At 44.6% G+C, this 18414-nt stretch overlaps 1 protein-coding gene across 1 annotated transcript in view; it reads left to right on the top strand.

Moving 5' to 3' along the window:
* Positions 1-1379: 1379 nt before the first annotated feature.
* Positions 1380-18414, top strand: part of SCLY (selenocysteine lyase) — a gene marked incomplete at its 5' end in the record, with an annotated part of 47763 nt that continues 30728 nt past the window's right edge. Inside the window, 4 exon segments of the mRNA XM_082249975.1 lie at positions 1380-1427; positions 1430-1485; positions 4718-4783; positions 16944-17056. Coding sequence (XP_082106101.1) covers positions 1380-1427; positions 1430-1485; positions 4718-4783; positions 16944-17056 — 283 coding nt within the window.

Below are 18414 nucleotides of genomic sequence, written 5' to 3'. Positions count from 1 at the left end.
ACTGCATGCGACCTGAAAATGTCAATTCACTAGTGCTTTATGTGTTATACACCGCATAAACCGAAAATGCTTGGGAACGCCAAGTATGCGATATTTAAGGAACCGGCAGCCTGCAGTTGTTGAGGACTGGGAGACCACTGCATCCTTAACAACCGACGAGTCATCAGCTGTCAGCCGGGTTCCTCGCTTACAGCTGAATGTAAATAGAAAAATGCAATGAAAAACTAGGAAAGAAACTGAAGTGAGATATCCCATCCATTTCAGGATTTTAAACCCCCACACCATATAAAAAAAAACTTGCGTGGGATCCCCCCAAAAATTCATACCAGACCCTCATCTGAGCATGCAGCCCAGCAGGTCAGGAAAGGGAGGAGTGAGCGCCCTCAACATAGGGGGAGGGGATTCTTTGGGGCAGGGAAGCTTTTCCCCACAAACACTGCCATTTGACAGTTCTTAAATAACTAAGGGAGGCACCTTCCCCTTGTAACGTCACCCACCCAGCATGCCCTCGGCATAAGACACTGTATGTTACTTCTGTAAATAAAAATCTACCCGTTTAGTTCCACTCTAGGGCCTCGTTCAAATCTGTGCGATTTGTCATGTGATTTCAAAGGTCCAAATCGCATGACAAGTTGCACCCCATTGCTGGCAATGGAACCGTTCATATTGCTGCGACTCATGTTGCAGCGATTATGAAAAAGGTTCCTGACTTTTTTCGATTTCATTACCAATTGCATAACTTCTGTTAAATGAAGTCGCAAGCCGCAATGAAAGCGGTGGTGCAAATCGCACTGATCTGCGGCTTTGAAATCACACTGCAGTAGTGACATTTCACAGCTGCACTAGTGTGAACCAGGGCTAACTCTAAAGAATATACATGGCCTCCCCACAATTTGTGGGATCATAGTTCTTCACCATCTCAAAACTTTCAAGCTCAGCCTATTTAGTATTTATTAGGTTGACACAATCTTATTTTTTTTTTAATTGATAGATTACAAGAGATGATGTTGTGTTTCTGCCCACTAGATCTTAAAATATAGATTCCACAGTCATCTGTACTGGTTTTCCTGTCCTCAGTGCTTGTGCCCTTTGAACCCTGCTGACTGATAGAGAAATCTAGGGAGTGCACACCTCAGATACACGGCTCTGTGCTGCCCCCTGCTGGTCTAACATTGCACACTGAACATACACATACAGGAGTTGTATTGAGAATCAGGATAATTAAAGCAAGGACGTTCTTTGGGTGAAATTTCTAAATCTACAGAAAAGCAGAGCCAGCCAGAGACAATTCAAATCCCCTTCCCGTAGACTTTGTACAATGAACCCGGAAGCGACTTCCACTGACTCAGCTTTCCCTTACTTTACACTGTCCAAGTCACATGACTGTGGGCGCTCTGTCTGTACTCTATGGTTTGTCCGAGTTACCTAGAGTCTCCTCTTCCTTATCTATGGTCTTTTCCCTCCTGACGTTCTACGTGTGCACATGTAAGTGAGATAGGAGAGGAATCTGATTCAACCAAGGGATATTGCTGGTCTCCAGTCACCCGCCTGTATATTACCCCAGATACAGCAGGCGGTGACAGTAATGTGTCGGTGCGGTATTGTAGGTGACTGCTGCCTGGGGAAAACAGCTGTGCACAGGCTTATAGCGCCACCTTGTGCTTACCGCAGTGTATGAAAACGCTGTGATCCTACAGCTGAGTTTTATTGGTAGCTGGAGGACTAAGTTCTTAGCCTTGGTGTTCCACTCATCTATATCAATGTCCTGTTATCTGAAACCATCAGTAAATATATCACAAACAATCGGGGGATTAAAATTGGCACACTGCGGTGCTGCTCCTCCCTGCCTATCCATACACAGACATCCCAACCTGCAAAAACTCATTTCAGGGAGGTGACACTCTGCGCTGCCGCCCCTCCCCCCGCACTAATTTAACACAACTAGAGGATGATCAAATTAAATGGAATCAGTATACAGAGGGTTACTTCTTCTGAGAATTATTAAAGGAACACTCTAACCACCATGACCATGTCAGTGATTTGAAGTGGTCATGGTGGTAGGAGTCAGAAACACTGCACATGCTGGGGTATTTACAGTTATGTGCTGGGGGATAGTTACACCCCTAGCACACATGACTTAGGCAGCCAGAAAATGTCATGTCCTTATTCATACATGTATGAACAAGGACATGACATATTATGACAGAACACAACTAGTTATTAAAAAACACATTGCAGCAATTTACACACCTTAATGCACATACCTTTTCTACTTATTTTGCAGACTGCTGGCAGTTACTGCTGGTGAGTAGTGCTGGTGAGTAGTGCTGGCAGTTACTGCTGGTGGGTAGTGCTGGAGGTTACTGCTGGTGGGTAGTGCTGGAGGTTACTGCTGGGGGGGGGGGGGGGGTGCTGGTGCGGGTTACTGCTGGTGGGTAATACTGATGGTTACTGCTGGGGGGTAATGCTGGCGGGTACTGTTGGGGGGTAATGCTGGTGCAGTTACTGCTGGCGGGTAGTACTGGTGGTTACTGCTGGTGGGTACTGCTGGCAGAGCCGAAGGAAGCAGCGGCTCTGTCACTGACTCAGCAGACATCCTAAGTCTCCCGCGGCAGCCGGGAGATCGTACGGCACTTGCGGGTGTCCATGAGCCGCCTGCCAAAAGCGGGGGACTCCCAGAAGCCGCGGGAGACTTGGGATGTCTGCATACACATCCACCTCTCCTGCAGTGCTGCTCCTCCCTGCCCATCTATACACATCTACCTCTCCTCCCCCTCCTGCAGTGCTGCTCTTCCCTGCCTATCTATACACATCCACGTCTCCTCCCCCTCCTGCAGTGCTGCTCCTCCCTTCCCATCCATACACATTCACCTCTCCTCCCCCTCCTGCAGTCCTGCTCCTCCCTTCCCATCCATACACATCCTTCTCTCCTCCCCCTCCTGCAGTCCTGCTCCTCCCTTCCCATCCATACACATCCACCTCTCCTCCCCCTCCTGCAGTGCTGCTCCTCCCTACCCATCAATACACATCCAACTCTCCTCCCCCTCCTGCAGTGCTGCTCCTCCCTGCCCATCCATACACATCCACCTCTCCTCCCCCTCCTGCAGTTCTACTCCTCTTTGCCCATCCATACTTATCCATATCTCCTCCCCCTCCTGCAGTTCTACTCCTCCCTGCCCGTCCATACACATCCATCTCTTCTCCTGCTCCTCCTGCAGTGCTGCTCCTCCCTGCCCATCCACACATCCACCTTCCCTCCCCCTCCTGCAGTGCTGCCAATCCATACACATCTACCTCTCCTTCCCTCCTGCAGTGCTGCTCCTCCCTGCCCATCCATATACATCCACCTCTATAGAATATTGGCGCAAGGTGGTATTATTCTTATTATTTTGGTGCACGCTTTAAGACAATAATACAAACTGCTGCCCATAATTTTTATACAGATCTCAGTGCAATTCTGCTGATTTCTATGGGCCCATGCCTAAGAATCGGTAAACATGCACTGCATTCAGATCAATAAAAAGCATGGTTAGATTTTAATTCTAACCTTCTGCTACCATGGCATCCCACTTCCTTAAAAAGGGAACAGGAACTGTAATAAAAATTCTGTGCTGGCATCCCGCAGTTGGCCAGTCATGTGATCAAAGGTCTAGGCAGGTTCCTAGGTCAAGCCTATACTCCTCTGCTTTACAGACGGTGTGACCAAACAACTGTGATTTTGGTTTCATTGCCGGTCACCTTAGGAGTATGAAGTGGAACATCCTAAAGAGAAAGTACATCCGGGTTCCTATTACCTTTTAAGACTTTAAGTCTTAAAAAGGAGACTTTTAAGGAGCACCAGAGATTTTTTTTAATTCTAGTTCTACAGGTATACATGTAAAGATCACATGTGAACAAATGCTCTTGTGATTGTGAAGCCATCCATATGTATGTTACCTGTATTATACATCTAAAGCTACCTTTCTGTCATAACAGCCCCATCTATGTTCAGCTTGGCAATTTTTAATGTTTCTTGTAGCCATGGGCGTCCACAGAACTTTTTTCAGGGGGGGGGGGGGCAACATTTTAAGATCACCGATGCTCTGCCCCTTTTTCAACAATGTCATGAAGGGGAGGGGCTTATTCCGTATACTTATTTTGAGTATTCATTTTTAAAGAGCAAACAGGAGAATTTATTTTAAAAGCATTTGTTAATCTAAAAAAAAATCGATCCTGTTCCGTTAAAGCATGTTATACAACACAGTGCTTGTGCTGTGTAATTTGGTAATTTGGTCCCTTCTATCACCTAAAATACCTGGCTGATCCTGCCTGGCTATGTCCTCCCCTCTGTAAACTGACCACGGTATACCATGGCGACTAAGCCCTGACACTGTGGTCAGTTTACGTGCCTCCGTCATCCATAGCTCTCCTGTCCTCCTCAGCCCTCTGAAAACTAGTAAAGAATTACTTATTTTTTTAAAACACAGACTCTGGGGCAAACAGGATTATTAAAAAGACCAGACAGGATGGTATAAAGTGGCTTAACAATCACTTGAAAGGGGGAAGTTGAGATTCCAGGGGGGGCATTTTCCCCCTTGCCCCTACCTGCGGACGCCCATGCTTGTAGCCGCTTAGGCTCACAGCAGACATTCAGTCATACATGCAATTAGTTCAAATGAAGAAATGGGGTGTGATGAATATCTTTATCAGTAATTATTCAACATTTCCTCTATACCAGTCTAAACATCATGGCAGACACTGAAGAAAAGAAGACCCTAGAGGACACAGAAAACCACTCCAAAAGGTGAGTCTTATGGTGTCCATATAAGCTTTAGTTTATTTTAATTCAGTTTATATGAAAATGATCAAATCTGCAGAAAAATGAATTGCCGTATCTTCCTGTTCCGATCCATTCACTCTCAATTGTAATCAGATTCAATCAAACTAAGGCTAGTGGGAATTTCTTTCCTGCAGCCACGAGTTACAGGAAAGAAGTTTGCACGATTCCCCCATCAGCACAGACAGTGCTGACAGGGCAATCCCGCCTGCTGAGAAATTGTCTTCTCCTGGCAGGGGGAAGGGGGTGGGAGCAGCCTGAGTTATCTAAAGAAGATAAGGATTAACGCTAGGGGCTATAGCAGCCGCTAGCAATAATTGTAAGAGAATCCGGCAGGCTGGGTGTATCCGTGTTGATTGAATGATCAACTTGAGACATTCAGCCTGAGATTTGAACCGTGTATGGCCAGCCAGGACGGAAAATAAGGATTTTGCATTGATCTGCAAAACTGAAATACTTTGTTCATGAATACAATTGTATTTTAATTGATCAGATTATTAGATTACATGGTGAAGACAGAGATGTGATTGATGACTTCATAAGTTCATCAGTTGCAATCATATCTTAACTATCAATCAAAATCCACATCCTCATGTGTGGCATATTTTTTAAATGGTTTCTTGTCTATAGATCGATTATTCTGATTGGAAGAGATCAATCAGAATTTTTTTTATCATTTATCAAAACATGCCTGGCCACTATTGGAAGGACAAACTGTTACAGTTTGAGTGTCTCAGTTGACCCCCAGCCCCCCACCTACTGACACCTTTCAACACTCCCTTACTGCTCTGTTCTTTAGATCGCTGGGTCCTAACCCTGTGTAAGCTCAGTGTCGGGTGGTGGTGGTGGTGCTTAAACAGGGTTAACGTGTATGTCAAGCCAGAACCTTTTTTTCTTATTTGGATAGAGTACAGAAGGTTTAGGACACCCCCTATACCCCCCCCCCCCATTTGATTTTTACTGCTCTCTGGGGCACATTAGAGAGATGCACTAATGATACAGGCAGTGTGACTTCAATGATTTAGATACTCTGAGCCAGTTTATTTCACTTTGGAGGCAGACATTTATGAGTATACTTATAAGTCCTCAGGCATGCATACGTTTTTCTTTGATCACAGGAGGTTGGGGCCTTATATTATAAGTTATATAGGTTAAGTGTGATATTGGCTGGTATTTTTCCATCTGGCAGAAAAAGATTACTTATATATATATATATATATATATATAGATTACTAATTATATTTAAGACCAAATGTTTAGACAGGTAAGGATGAGAGGGGAAAAGACTGGTAGCCCCTCCTTCCCTCCCATTCCATGTTAAAGCCTGGTACCCACTATTGTTTTTTTTATGTTCAACCCTGGAGGTCAAATGGAAAAAAAACTGTTAGCTCGGGTCGCAGCCGCTGTACTAACCATGTGAGGTTAGTTCAGCAATCTCCCCCGCTGAGCTGTTGTGTTCTGACAGGGAGATTACTCGGAGAACACTCCGATCAGCACTCTCTGCCATTGGCTGAGAGCACTGATTGGGAGTCAGTCGGATGCTGGTTTTCCAGCATGCACGTTCGACAGACTGACATACACACGGGCTGAATGTCTGACTTTTTTTTTAGCCGTTGTCTCCTGACATTTGGCCGTGTATGCGGGGCTTAAGTGACCACTGTCTATTCTCTTATCTCCTAAAAAGTCTCTAATAAACTCCCTTTAAATGGATGTATACATACAGTCACATATACATTTTCTTTTAAAGTGTAATTCCACCCTAAAATCCCTGCATATACAGATATCCACAATCTGACACTAACCTATCTAGTCCTGTAAAGAGGAAATCAGTATACATACCTTTTTTGAAGCCGATCCAATCTCCAGCGGCGGAAGCTCTGCAGAGGACACAGCCGACAACAGCTGTGAAATGAAAGGGATGTGACGTCACCTATAGACTTACTATGGGGCTTCCGTTGTCAGATGTGTCCTCTACACACACCTCCACAGTGAAGCCGCGGCTGACAGCTCAACGTGGGGTCGGATCGGCTTCAAAAAAGGTATGTACACTGATTCCTTCCTTACAGGGCTAGGTAGGCTAGTGTTACATTGTGGATGTCTGAAGATGCAGGGGTTATAGTGTTAAGGTGTACTTCTCCTTTAAAGAAATCCTAAATAAAGGTTATATTTTATACCGTTGGCTAAGCTGCATAGGGGAACGCACCCTCGTATTTGATTGCCAAAAAGGTATTATGTTTTTCCATAAAAGACATAAAAAGGCATTTGGTTACTAATTTCTTTTTGGAAATGCCCAATAGCCTGATCTGTCACTCTTCACTGTGTTGCTGTAACATTGAGTCACTGATGAGGAATATGTAGGCAAGGAAGAAAAGACATCCAAGCAACTAGCATTTTCAGATAGAGCAGCCTTTTTCAACCAGGGTGCCTTTTGGGCTCTTTAGGGGGTGCCTTAGCAAAATGCCTAAAAATTTCCCAAAAATTGTCAACAAACCACAGGGTGTATCAAGCCGGCCTTTTTTGTTACACAAAGCCACTGGATTTAAATTGTGCATTGGGCATTATGTTGGCCAGCTGCTGGTGTCCCAACAATTGATGATGGCATAGGTTGATAAGAAGGACATCAGACGCCTGAGGACATCCTTGCTGGCCCCTTACCTGGCCCTGTCTGTCAACACTAGGGTCATGTTACCTAATTGTGAGAGAGAAAGTGGGGCAGAAGAGAAAAGCTGGAATGCTAGTCAGTACCAGTGTGCAAAGTAGGGATCGACCGATTATCGGTTTGGGCGATTTTCACCTTTTTCCATGTATCGGTATCGGCCAATAACTTGGCCGATATAACCAATATTTCTGCCTCCGGAGGGGAAGGGGGGATGGGGATTAGAGCACCGCCTGATAACACAAAAAGCAGGATTCTTCTACTTACCTGGCGAGGGCGCTGTCATATGAAGTCCCGCCTCCTGGACCGGCTCCTACCTATGATAGACAGCACACTGGTGACGTCTATCATTGGAGCCGATCCAGGGGGCGGGACTTCGTATGACAGCGCCCACGCCGGGTAATTAGAAGAACCCTGCTCTGTGTAATCAGGCGGCGCTCTAATCCCATCGCACTGGTCACTCTGCATTGATGGGGGCACTGGTCACTTTGCATTGATGGGGGCACTGGTCACTCTGCATTGTTGGGGGCACTGGTCACTCTGCATTGTTGGGGGCACTGGTCACTCTGCATTGTTGGGGGCACTGGTCACTCTGCATTGTTGGGGGGACTGGTCACTCTGCATTGTTGGGGGCACTGGTCACTCTGCATTGTTGGGGGCACTGGTCACTCTGCATTGTTGGGGGCACTGGTCACTCTGCATTGTTGGGGGCACTGGTCACTCTGCATTGATGGGGGCACTGGTCACTCTGCATTGATGGGGGCACTGGTCACTCTGCATTGTTGGGAGCACTGGTCACTCTGCATTGATGGGGGCACTGGTCACTCTGCATTGTTGGGGGCACTGGTCACTCTGCATTGTTGGGGGCCACTGGTCACTCTGCATTGTTGGGGGCACTGGTCACTCTGCATTGTTGGGGGCACTGGTCACTCTGCATTGTTGGGGGCACTGGTCACTCTGCATTGTTGGGGGCACTGGTCACTCTGCACTGTCGGGGGCACTGGTCACTCTGCATTGTTGGGAGCACTGGTCACTCAGCATTGTTGGGAGCACTGGTCACTCTGCATTGTTGGGGGCACTGGTCACTCTGCATTGTTGGGAGCACTGGTCACTCTGCATTGTTGGGAGCACTGGTCACTCTGCATTGTTGGGGGCACTAGTCACTCTGCATTGTTGGGGGCACTGGTCACTCTGCACTGTCGGGGGCACTGGTCACTCTGCATTGTTGGGAGCACTGGTCACTCTGCATTGTTGGGAGCACTGGTCACTCTGCATTGTTGGGGGCACTGGTCACTCTGCACTGTCGGGGGCACTGGTCACTCTGCACTGTCGGGGGCACTGGTCACTCTGCATTGTCGGGGGCACTGGTCACTCTGCATTGTCGGGGGCAATGGTCACTCTGCATTGTTGGGGGCAGTGGTCATTCTGCATTGTTGGGGGCACTGGTCACTCTGCATTGTTGGGGGCACTGGTCACTCTGCATTGTTGGGGGCACTGGTCACTCTGCATTGTTGGGGGCACTGGTCACTCTGCATTGATGGGAGCACTGGTCACTCTGCATTGATGGGAGCACTGGTCACTCTGCATTGGATGTGTGATTGAATGTGCAGAATATCGGCCGATACCAATACGTTGTGACCAAATTATCGGTATCGGCCCTGGAAAAACCGTATCGGTCTATCCCTAGTGCAAAGGTACATCGCGTTTTTAAGAATAAATATTTTCTAATGTTGGGTCTCCTACTTGTGCAGATGTCACTGCACACTGTTTTATGTAAAACTATTATTTATTTATTTATTTTTTTCATTTTAGAATGGGGTGTCTCGAGATTGTGCAAAAAATTTCAAGGGTGCCTTGAAAGAAAGAAGGTTGAGAAACTCTGAGATAGAGGCCCACGTGCACCCTGGTCTCAGCACTGACTCCTGCCTGAGCAAACTACAACCTAACTCACAAACTAAAACATGTGAGGGACATATTATAGTGCATAATCCTATGGCAGAAGTAATCCTGCAGCATAAAAGTACCGTAAAAATTCTGCTGAAACTTACTGCAGTTGTTTCTATAAAAATGTTTTCTAAATAGCTGGTTGATGACTGATTGCATACTGTATGTTGACTGGAGTTACCCTTCAAAGCTGTTGTATAGATAAAAACACTTTCTCTACATTTGCTCAGTAAATAATGTTACCTCCAGTGAAGTGTGCTCCATCTCTGGCTGCTGCAGCATTTATTTTAACTTTTATTCAGCCCGCAGTCTCCTGTCTGGTACTGAGAGTTGTAGTTCCCACTGTAGTACAGATAACACAGGAGGCCGCTTGCTCAGCATCTCTTCCATTCAGAAAAACCTTTGCATTCTTTTAGGGCTGCAACTAACGATTACTTTCATAATCGATTAGTTGGCCGATTATTGCTTCGATTAATCGACTAATCGGATAAAAACCTCAACACAAAAAAGGTTGGTGTATAATTTAGTTAATATTCTTGAATATCTACAGTGGTAAATATAAATATCCAGCTATATAGTCCACTCTGAGACAGATATATGTATTATTAGAGGTTTAAATGTGGTACATATCAGACTCAGAGACCAAAAATTAGAAAATTTGAAAAGACCTAAAAAACTTTTTTGCAAATTTTCAGACCGGATTGGTATATAATATTCATGACAGACTCCCTTATTAATAGGCAGGTAGTTTGATACAAGCTCCCTGCGCTTGCTGTCACTTATGCTGGCCATACACAAACTAAATGTTTTTAGAACATTTTTAAAAACATTCATCCGATTTTCTAACTATTAGTGGGGTCTATTTGGTGTTCGTTGTCAACCACAGTGACAGGAAAATTAGAAGTAGCAGAATGCAAAATTTCTCGATCAAACAAATCTTCAAATATTGTATGTGGTTTTTGCTCATAAGTTATATTCATTTTAAAATTGAATGTTAAATGCAAGTGGAATTTTCAAACAACACTTGTCCATTCAACGAATATACAAATCATTTTTGTATAAATATAGGTATAAATATTTTTGTCCAAAAATCCAATACATGTATGGGCAGCAGGAGACATTTAGTAGCAGCAGCATGCTTTCTTTATCACCTGTCATGATGGGGTTAACAAAAAAAAAATAGCCCTTTATAGTTAAAAAAAAAAAAAAAGTAGATAATCGCTACCAGGCCCGGACTGGGACAAAAAATAGGCCCGGGCATTTTGGACTGAGCACCCCAGGAGGGGGGCGTGACGTTCGTCGGGATGGTTGATGACAGGATTTAATGTTCCAGGATGTTTGGATTCGATTACGGTACCTTTTTTTAGTTTAATCTGACAGACTGGGTCCAATTTAGATCAGAGCTGCCATATGATGCTGTTTTTTTTGTCTTACTTTAAATCCTGTTTTGATGGTTGAGTCCTAAAAATAGTATGAAGCAGCGCAAGATGAGGGTTACTCTAATCAAGGGGTAGACAACCTTTTTGGGCACAGTGTGCCGAAAAATGTTATCAAAGAAATTGGGAGTGCCAGATACATAAAAAACAACTGTCAACGTCATATAAAGTAACTGCTGTAAACCGCTTGAATAATAGTAAGAAATCAAGTGAGCTTTGCACCTTCACACCTCAGATCACCCCAATTCCTGCACCATCACACCTCAGATCACCCCAATTCCTGCACTATCACACCTCAGATCACCCCAATTCCTGCACTATCACACCTCAGATCACCCCAATTCCTGCACCTTCACACCTCAGATCACCCCAATTCCTGCACTATCACACCTCAGATCACCCCAATTCCTGCACTATCACACCTCAGATCACCCCAATTCCTGCACTATCACACCTCAGATCACCCCAATTCCTGCACCTTCACACCTGTTTTAATGTACCCGCCGCAAGTATAACATTTCACACCGTGCCATGATTATTTCATGCCCTCCGAGCATGCGCACTTGTCAAATTCTTTGATGTTCAATTAGGTATCCGGGGCTCTGAGCATGCGCACCGCTGCGCTGCTCAGATGTTTCACACAGGAAGTGACGAGGGTATGGTTTCTTCACGGGGTATGGTTTTTTAACGTTACACCGGCAGAGGATCAGATCAGATCGGTCAGCAAAGATACTCGGAGATGACAGGGAAGTGAAGGGCTCAGTTTTTACACATAGTAGCGGTCATACATTTTCGGCATCTTTAACTTCTTATCGGCAGAAATGGGATAGGCTCATTTTCGGCCGAAAATATTGGTTGCCAAAATTTCGGTGCATCTCTACTTACATGGCACATGTTCTAGCAGTGACCGTGTGTAGCGGTTTTGAAAACAGCTAAACACACACTGTCACTGGCTGCTGCTAGAAAACATGTGCCATGCGGCATGCCAGTTTGCTTGTTACATGTGATGTGACAGCCAGGTGCACATTTTCAAGTTGAAAATATGCACCTGGCTGTCACATCACATGTAACAAGCAAACTGGCATGGCACATGTTTTCTAGCAGCAGCCAGTGACAGTGTGTGTGTGTAGCGGTTTTGAAAACCGCTACACACGGTCACTGCTAGAACATATGCCATGTAAGGAAAGGGCACAAAAACAAACACGACAACACCGCTGGGATTTGTGGCTCTAGCATCCGGCAGAGCATGGTTCACTTCTGGCTTAGCAGCAGGCAGGCCGCAAGTGTAAAAAACAGATAACAGTCAGCTACAACACTGTGACTGCTAGAAAACATGTGCCATGCCAGTTTGCTTGTTACATGTGATGTGACAGCCAGGTGCACATTTTCAACTTGAAAATGTGCACCTGGCTGTCACATCACATGTAACAAGCAAACTGGCATGGCACATGTTTTCTAGCAGTGCAGTGATCTGTTTTTTACACCTGTGGCCTGCCTGCTGCTAAGCCAGAAGTTCCAGACCAGAACCCTGCTCTGCCGGAGGCCACCCAGAACCACAAATCCCAGCGGTGAGTGTAACAGTGGTGTGTGGTCTGTGGTGTTGTAAATTGTGCTGCTGGCCTGCTGCCATTCTTTCCTTACCCGTTGAGGCCTTGGCTCCTGTCCTGGTCGTGGGTGGTGCAGTGCTGGTGGTGTTAATGCAGCTCCTTCAGGGCAGGCACTAGACTTGAAAGTTGACGACTCCTCCACAGGACTCCACACTCGTCTCTGACTCACTGTCTCTCACTCTCAGACTGAGACAGACTCACTCACTCAGACACACTGTCAGTGTATGACTGTGCGGCGCCGGTCACTTCCCGCTTCTTCCTGTGAAAAGGCAGCATGGGGTCCCCGCCGGCCTCTAGCTCCACCCCCGGCCTTAGTCACATGACGGTCGGTCACACCGTCACACGGTCCACCCACCGACTCCACCCCCTCCTGAGCTACGCTGGAGCCTGGATGCCGCTGCGGAGCCGGCTGCCAGGCCAGCTGAGCTGAGCAAGGAGTGGGGACTGGAGTCGGGGATAGCGGGCGGCCAGATTGCCATAATGCGGGGTCGGGGGCAGTGGCGGGCGGCCAGATTGCGGTAATGCGGCGGCCGCGGCAATCAGACTCCGCGGAATCGGCCGCGGAGAGGCAAGCAACGGCCGGACTCTAGTGTCACTGTCTCTTGTCTCTTCCATTAGAAATTACAATACCCTTGGCGGCCCACCGGGCATATGCCCGCTTTGCCCGATGCTCAGTCCGGCCCTGATCGCTACTGTAATATAATTATAATTTCTACTGTGAAACACTGAAAGTATTATCTTGTATCATGTGTATGTATATAAAAAAAATATGCCCAGAAGTCGGATATGCAGGATATTTTAACTGAGAGTCAAACATGAAGCTATATGAAGGGTGGAGGGTGGGAAATAACATTTATATATTAAAGTAGTACTAACAGCGGAGACATGGATATAATAATTTTAAATATAATGCACAATACTTGTATACTGGTAAACTTTTACTCTAAATGTAATTGTAATGCCTTATATCACCTCTAGTCTATCATCTTACACCTTTTCTGGGTTCAGATGCTGATCTTCCCTGCACAGAGCCCTTAAAGTGATTGTAAACAAGGTATATAGTAAGGTAAAAAAAAAAAAAAAAAACCTCTGCCTTTAGAATCACTTGGTTCTTTCTCTTGCCCGGGACTACATTTCCCATGATGCATTGCTCCTCACACATACACAAGTTCTCTGCCATCTACTGAGCTGTATGGACGGTGTACTGAGCTGTATGTGCGTTGCACTTTATTTCCTGATATGTAAACAAATAATGCATTCTGTAAGCAGAACAACTAATCGGCTGACCGATTAATTGATTACGAAAATAGTTGACAACTATTTTCATAATCGATTAGTTGTCGATTAATCGATTAGTTGTTTCAGCCCTACATTCTTTTGAATGCAAGGAGCTCTGTTATTGGAGTAGGGGAGATCACAGTGTTTATCCACACCTGGTCCAATCATAATGTGCCTTGCATTCAGAAAAAGAATGGAAGTCTTTTTTCTGAATGGAGGAGTTTCTGAGCGAGTGACCTCCTGTAATATCTGTGCTACCACCAGAACTCTAAATCTTAACACTGGATGTTTAGGGGCTGACAGGACACTGCGGGCTGAATGAAAGTAATAGTTATAGCAAACTCTTCAGCAGCCAGAGATGGGGCACACATTAGAGGTATCTCTTTTTTACTAAGCAAATATACAAAAACAGTTTATAGCCACACTTCAGCTTTGGATAAGCCCTTTTTTCTTTGTTGGATGAGGGGACTCCATAGAGAAACAATATTTTGTTATGTTTTGTCCTCTTTTCTATGGTTCATTATCTTAAAGTGATATACACATTAAAACTCATATATGTAATACTGTACATGCCAAAAGATATATACAAATGTGTGTCCTCTTGTGATCTGACCCTCCCTACATGACACCCTTGCATATGGAGGACAAGACTTTTTATAAAAGACAAAATATTTGTAAACCTTGTGCCACTATCTTGTCCCCTACTAACATTGGACATCACTACACTGCAGACACCTACCACAGACCCTGGCACTTCAAGGCTACAGTATTAATAACCTAAAGAGGAACTACAGTCTGCTCATATAACTTGTAATAAAAACATCTTTGCCGTTCTGAAGCTTCCCTCCAACCACTTTGAACATTATTTTATATATACTGTTATTCTGTACTTGCCAAAAATGCTGCAGAAATCTCCCTCCACTAAGTTTGGCTGCAGCCATTGTAACTGTGGGCAGCTGAAGCTGCTGACTGTTCACTTCCTGGATTTACACAGAGGCATAAAAACACAAGACACACACAAACACACACACACACACATATATATATATATATATATATATATATATATATATATATATATATATATATATATATATATATATATATATATACACACACACACAGTATCTTACAAAAGTGAGTACACCCCTCACATTTTTGTAAATATTTTATTATATCTTTTCATGTGACAACACTGAATAAATGACACTTTTCTACAATGTAAAGTAGTGAGTGTACAGCTTGTATAACAGTGTAAGTTTGCTGCCCCCTCAAAATAACTCAGCACGCAGCCATTAATGTCTAAATCGCTGGCAACAAAAGTGAGTACACCCCTATGTGAAATGTCCAAATTGGGCCCAAAGTGTTAGTATTTTGTGTGGCCACCATTATTTTCCAGCACTGCCTTAACCCTCTTGGGCATGGAGTTCACCAGAGCTTCACGGGTTGCCACTGGAGTCCTCTTCCACTCCTCCATGGTGACATCACAGAGCTGGTGGATGTTTGAGACCTTGCGTTCCTCCACCATCTGTTTGAGGATGCCCCACAGATGCTCAATAGGGTTTAGGTCTAGAGACATGCTTGGCCAGTCCATCACCTTTACCCTCAGCTTCTTTAGCAAGGCAGTGGTCCTCTTGGAGGTGTGTTCGGGGTCGTTATCATGTTGGAATACTGCCCTGCTGCCCAGTCTCCGAAGGGAGGGGATTATGCTCTGTTTCAGTATGTCACAGTACATGTTGGCAATTATGGTTCCCTCAATGAACTGTAGCTCCCCAGTGCCAGCAGCACTCATACAGCCCCAGACCATGACACTCCCACCACCAATCCTTACTGTAGGCAAGACACACTTGTCTTTGTACTCCTCACCTGGTTGCCGCCATACATGCTTGACACCATCTGAACCAAATATGTTTATCTTGGTCTCATCAGACCACAGGACATGGTTTCAGTAATCCATATCCTTAGTCTGCTTGTCTTCAGCAAACTGTTTGCGGGCTGTCTTATGCATCGTCTTTAGAAGAGGTTTCCTTCTGGGACAACAGCCATGCAGACCAATTTGATGCAGTGTGCAGTGTATGGTCTGAGCACTGACAGGCTGACCCCCCACCCCTTCAACCTCTGCAGCAATGCCAACTTCTTTGGTGCACCATGGCGAGGCCTGTTCTGAGTGGACTTGTCCTGTTAAACCGCTGTATGGTCTTGACCACTGTGCTGCAGCTCAGTTTTCAGGGTCTTGGCAATCTTCTTATAGCCTAGGCCATCTTTATGTCGAGCAACAATTCCTTTTTTTCAGATCCCCAGAGAGTTCTTTGTCATGAGGTGCCGTGTTGAACTTCCAGTGACCAGTAGACTAGTATGAGAGAGTGAGAGCGATAACACCAAATTTACCAGACCTGCTCCCCATTCACACCTGAGACCTTGTAACACTACCGAGTCACATGACACCGGGGAGGGAAAATGGCTAATTGGGCCCAATTCGGACATTTTCACTTAGGGGTGTACTCATATTTGTGCCAGTGATTTAGACATCAATGGCTGTATGTTGAGCTATTTTTAGGGGACAGCAAATTTACACTGTTATACAAGCTGTACACTCACTACTTTACATTGTAGCAAAGTGTCATTTCTTCAGTGTTGTCACATGAAAATATATAGTAAAATATCTACAAAAATATGAGAGGTGTACTCACATTTCTCACATTTGTGAGATACTGTGTATATATATATATATATATATATATATATATACATATATACTGTATATATATATATATATATATATATATATATATATATATATATATTACAGACACACTCACATCACTGCTCTGGATAAATACTTATGGATCTCTGCAGTCTCCTGTTATCTGTGCCCTCATTCAGCCCCCTCCAGCTCTCGTTGGCCCTCCTATGACTTATCCCTCCTCCCTTGCTGGCAAACTCTCTCCAGAGTGAGAGAGAGAGCTGTGCATGATGTCATTAGCCTAGGCTAATGACCAGACAAGAAAGAGAAAGCGAGCGGTATAAGATATTTACTGGCAGAAAAAAAATGTTTTTCTAGCCAAAGTTTTTAAACAACAAGGGCAGAAGATTTACTAAACGGAAAGATGAAAAAAATGACTGAAGAGCCGCTTTAAGTCTTTTAGGTTTTTTGTTTCATTTAATTTAGCTCTCTCCTTTTTTGCTTTGTTCCCTCTTTTCTACAGGAGGATCTACTTGGACTACAATGCAACTACTCCTCTGTCTGCAGAAGTGATCAAGGCAGTGACAGAAGCTCTGCAAGAGGCCTGGGGAAATCCCAGCAGTAGCTACAGTGCAGGTGAGACTGGTGAACTTACACATGTAGTAGATCCACTACTGTTTCCCCTAAGGCCAATGCACAGTGAGTATTTAGCCCAGGTGCATGGGACTATGGCATTTAGCTACAGGCAGAGGGCACAACTACACTTTCTAGCCCCTCTGCCAGCAGCCCTTCAAACTCTATAAGAGATGGACAGCTGCTGTTGCTGGATGGTACACCAAATGTTTATGGCAGTATGTTTAGAGCTCGTACTGCTAGGTGCACTGGTCCCTCAGAACAGCTTCCCTGAACTTTCTGTCAGGGAGCACATTCACTGAATATCAGGCAACCAAGGGACAGAGCAGGCACAAGCTGCTGTACCTAAGTTAGCTGTGAAAAGGGAAGAGGGCGCAGGGCAGTTGATTGCTGTAGGGCTGTGTGTTTGCAGACATGTACACAGCATGGTAGTGTAGTAGAAATCTGCTCTAGTCCAGCCGGGAGCGCAAACAGAAGGGTGGCCCTACTGAATCCTGGCATGGGAAAGGAGACACCCTAAAACCGGAATGATGGGAACCAGTTCATTCAGTAGGAAAATAACTCTTAAAATAACTCTTAAAACACATGTAGGAAAATAAAACAGTTGACTCGTGGCACATGAAATAGCTAAAAATAATTTTGACTTGAAATACACTTAGTGTGTGAATTAGAATGCCAATTACCATTAGGATTAGGTTATAAGAATACACGAGTCCAAGCACAGCCGTGTCAGTTAGCTTGGCAATAACCCTATGATTCGTTTGTCTGTGTGACAATGGATCTGAAAACTAGGAACACACAGAGTTGAATATAGGGGGAAGGGAGTCTTGCACAGGGGCCTCTTGGTGACTGTGTCTGTCACTGTATTAAAGTGTAACTAAAGACAAATTTTTTTTCATTTAGGAAAGAGCACGGAAGTGTTGTAAAGCCATCAGTTGTTTTTTTTTTGTTTTGTTTTTTTTTGCTATCTGTGTCCCATCTGGGAGATTTCCCTTCACTTCCTGTCAGGAAGTGAGAGGGAATCCAGGGGTGTCACCAGAGCTAGTGTCCCTATTGTAAGATTTTCCCTTTATTAGTGTTCGGATGCCAAACCCAAAATTTGTGAATGTCTTTTACTTTTACTTTCGATTATATCAAAATCTGTGAAATATATTGAATATAAAGTTATATAGGCTATATATCAACTCAATAGTTACCTTTATAATTGCAGTGTGTGCACTCTAGGAGACACCACTTAATTGCATTTAAAAAGTTTTTGGACAGAGCAAGACAGTAAATATGTCTAGCATATTTGTAGCTGTGTTTTGTTTCAGTTCAAACGAAGGTTTAGTATTCTCTTCTACACAGGTACTAAGTTAGTT

Source organism: Pelophylax lessonae (assembly GCF_965119305.1).
Source record: "Pelophylax lessonae genome assembly, chromosome: 3".
In the NCBI taxonomy this organism is placed as follows: Eukaryota; Metazoa; Chordata; class Amphibia; order Anura; family Ranidae; genus Pelophylax; species Pelophylax lessonae.
This window is presented reverse-complemented; position numbering and strand designations above follow the sequence as displayed.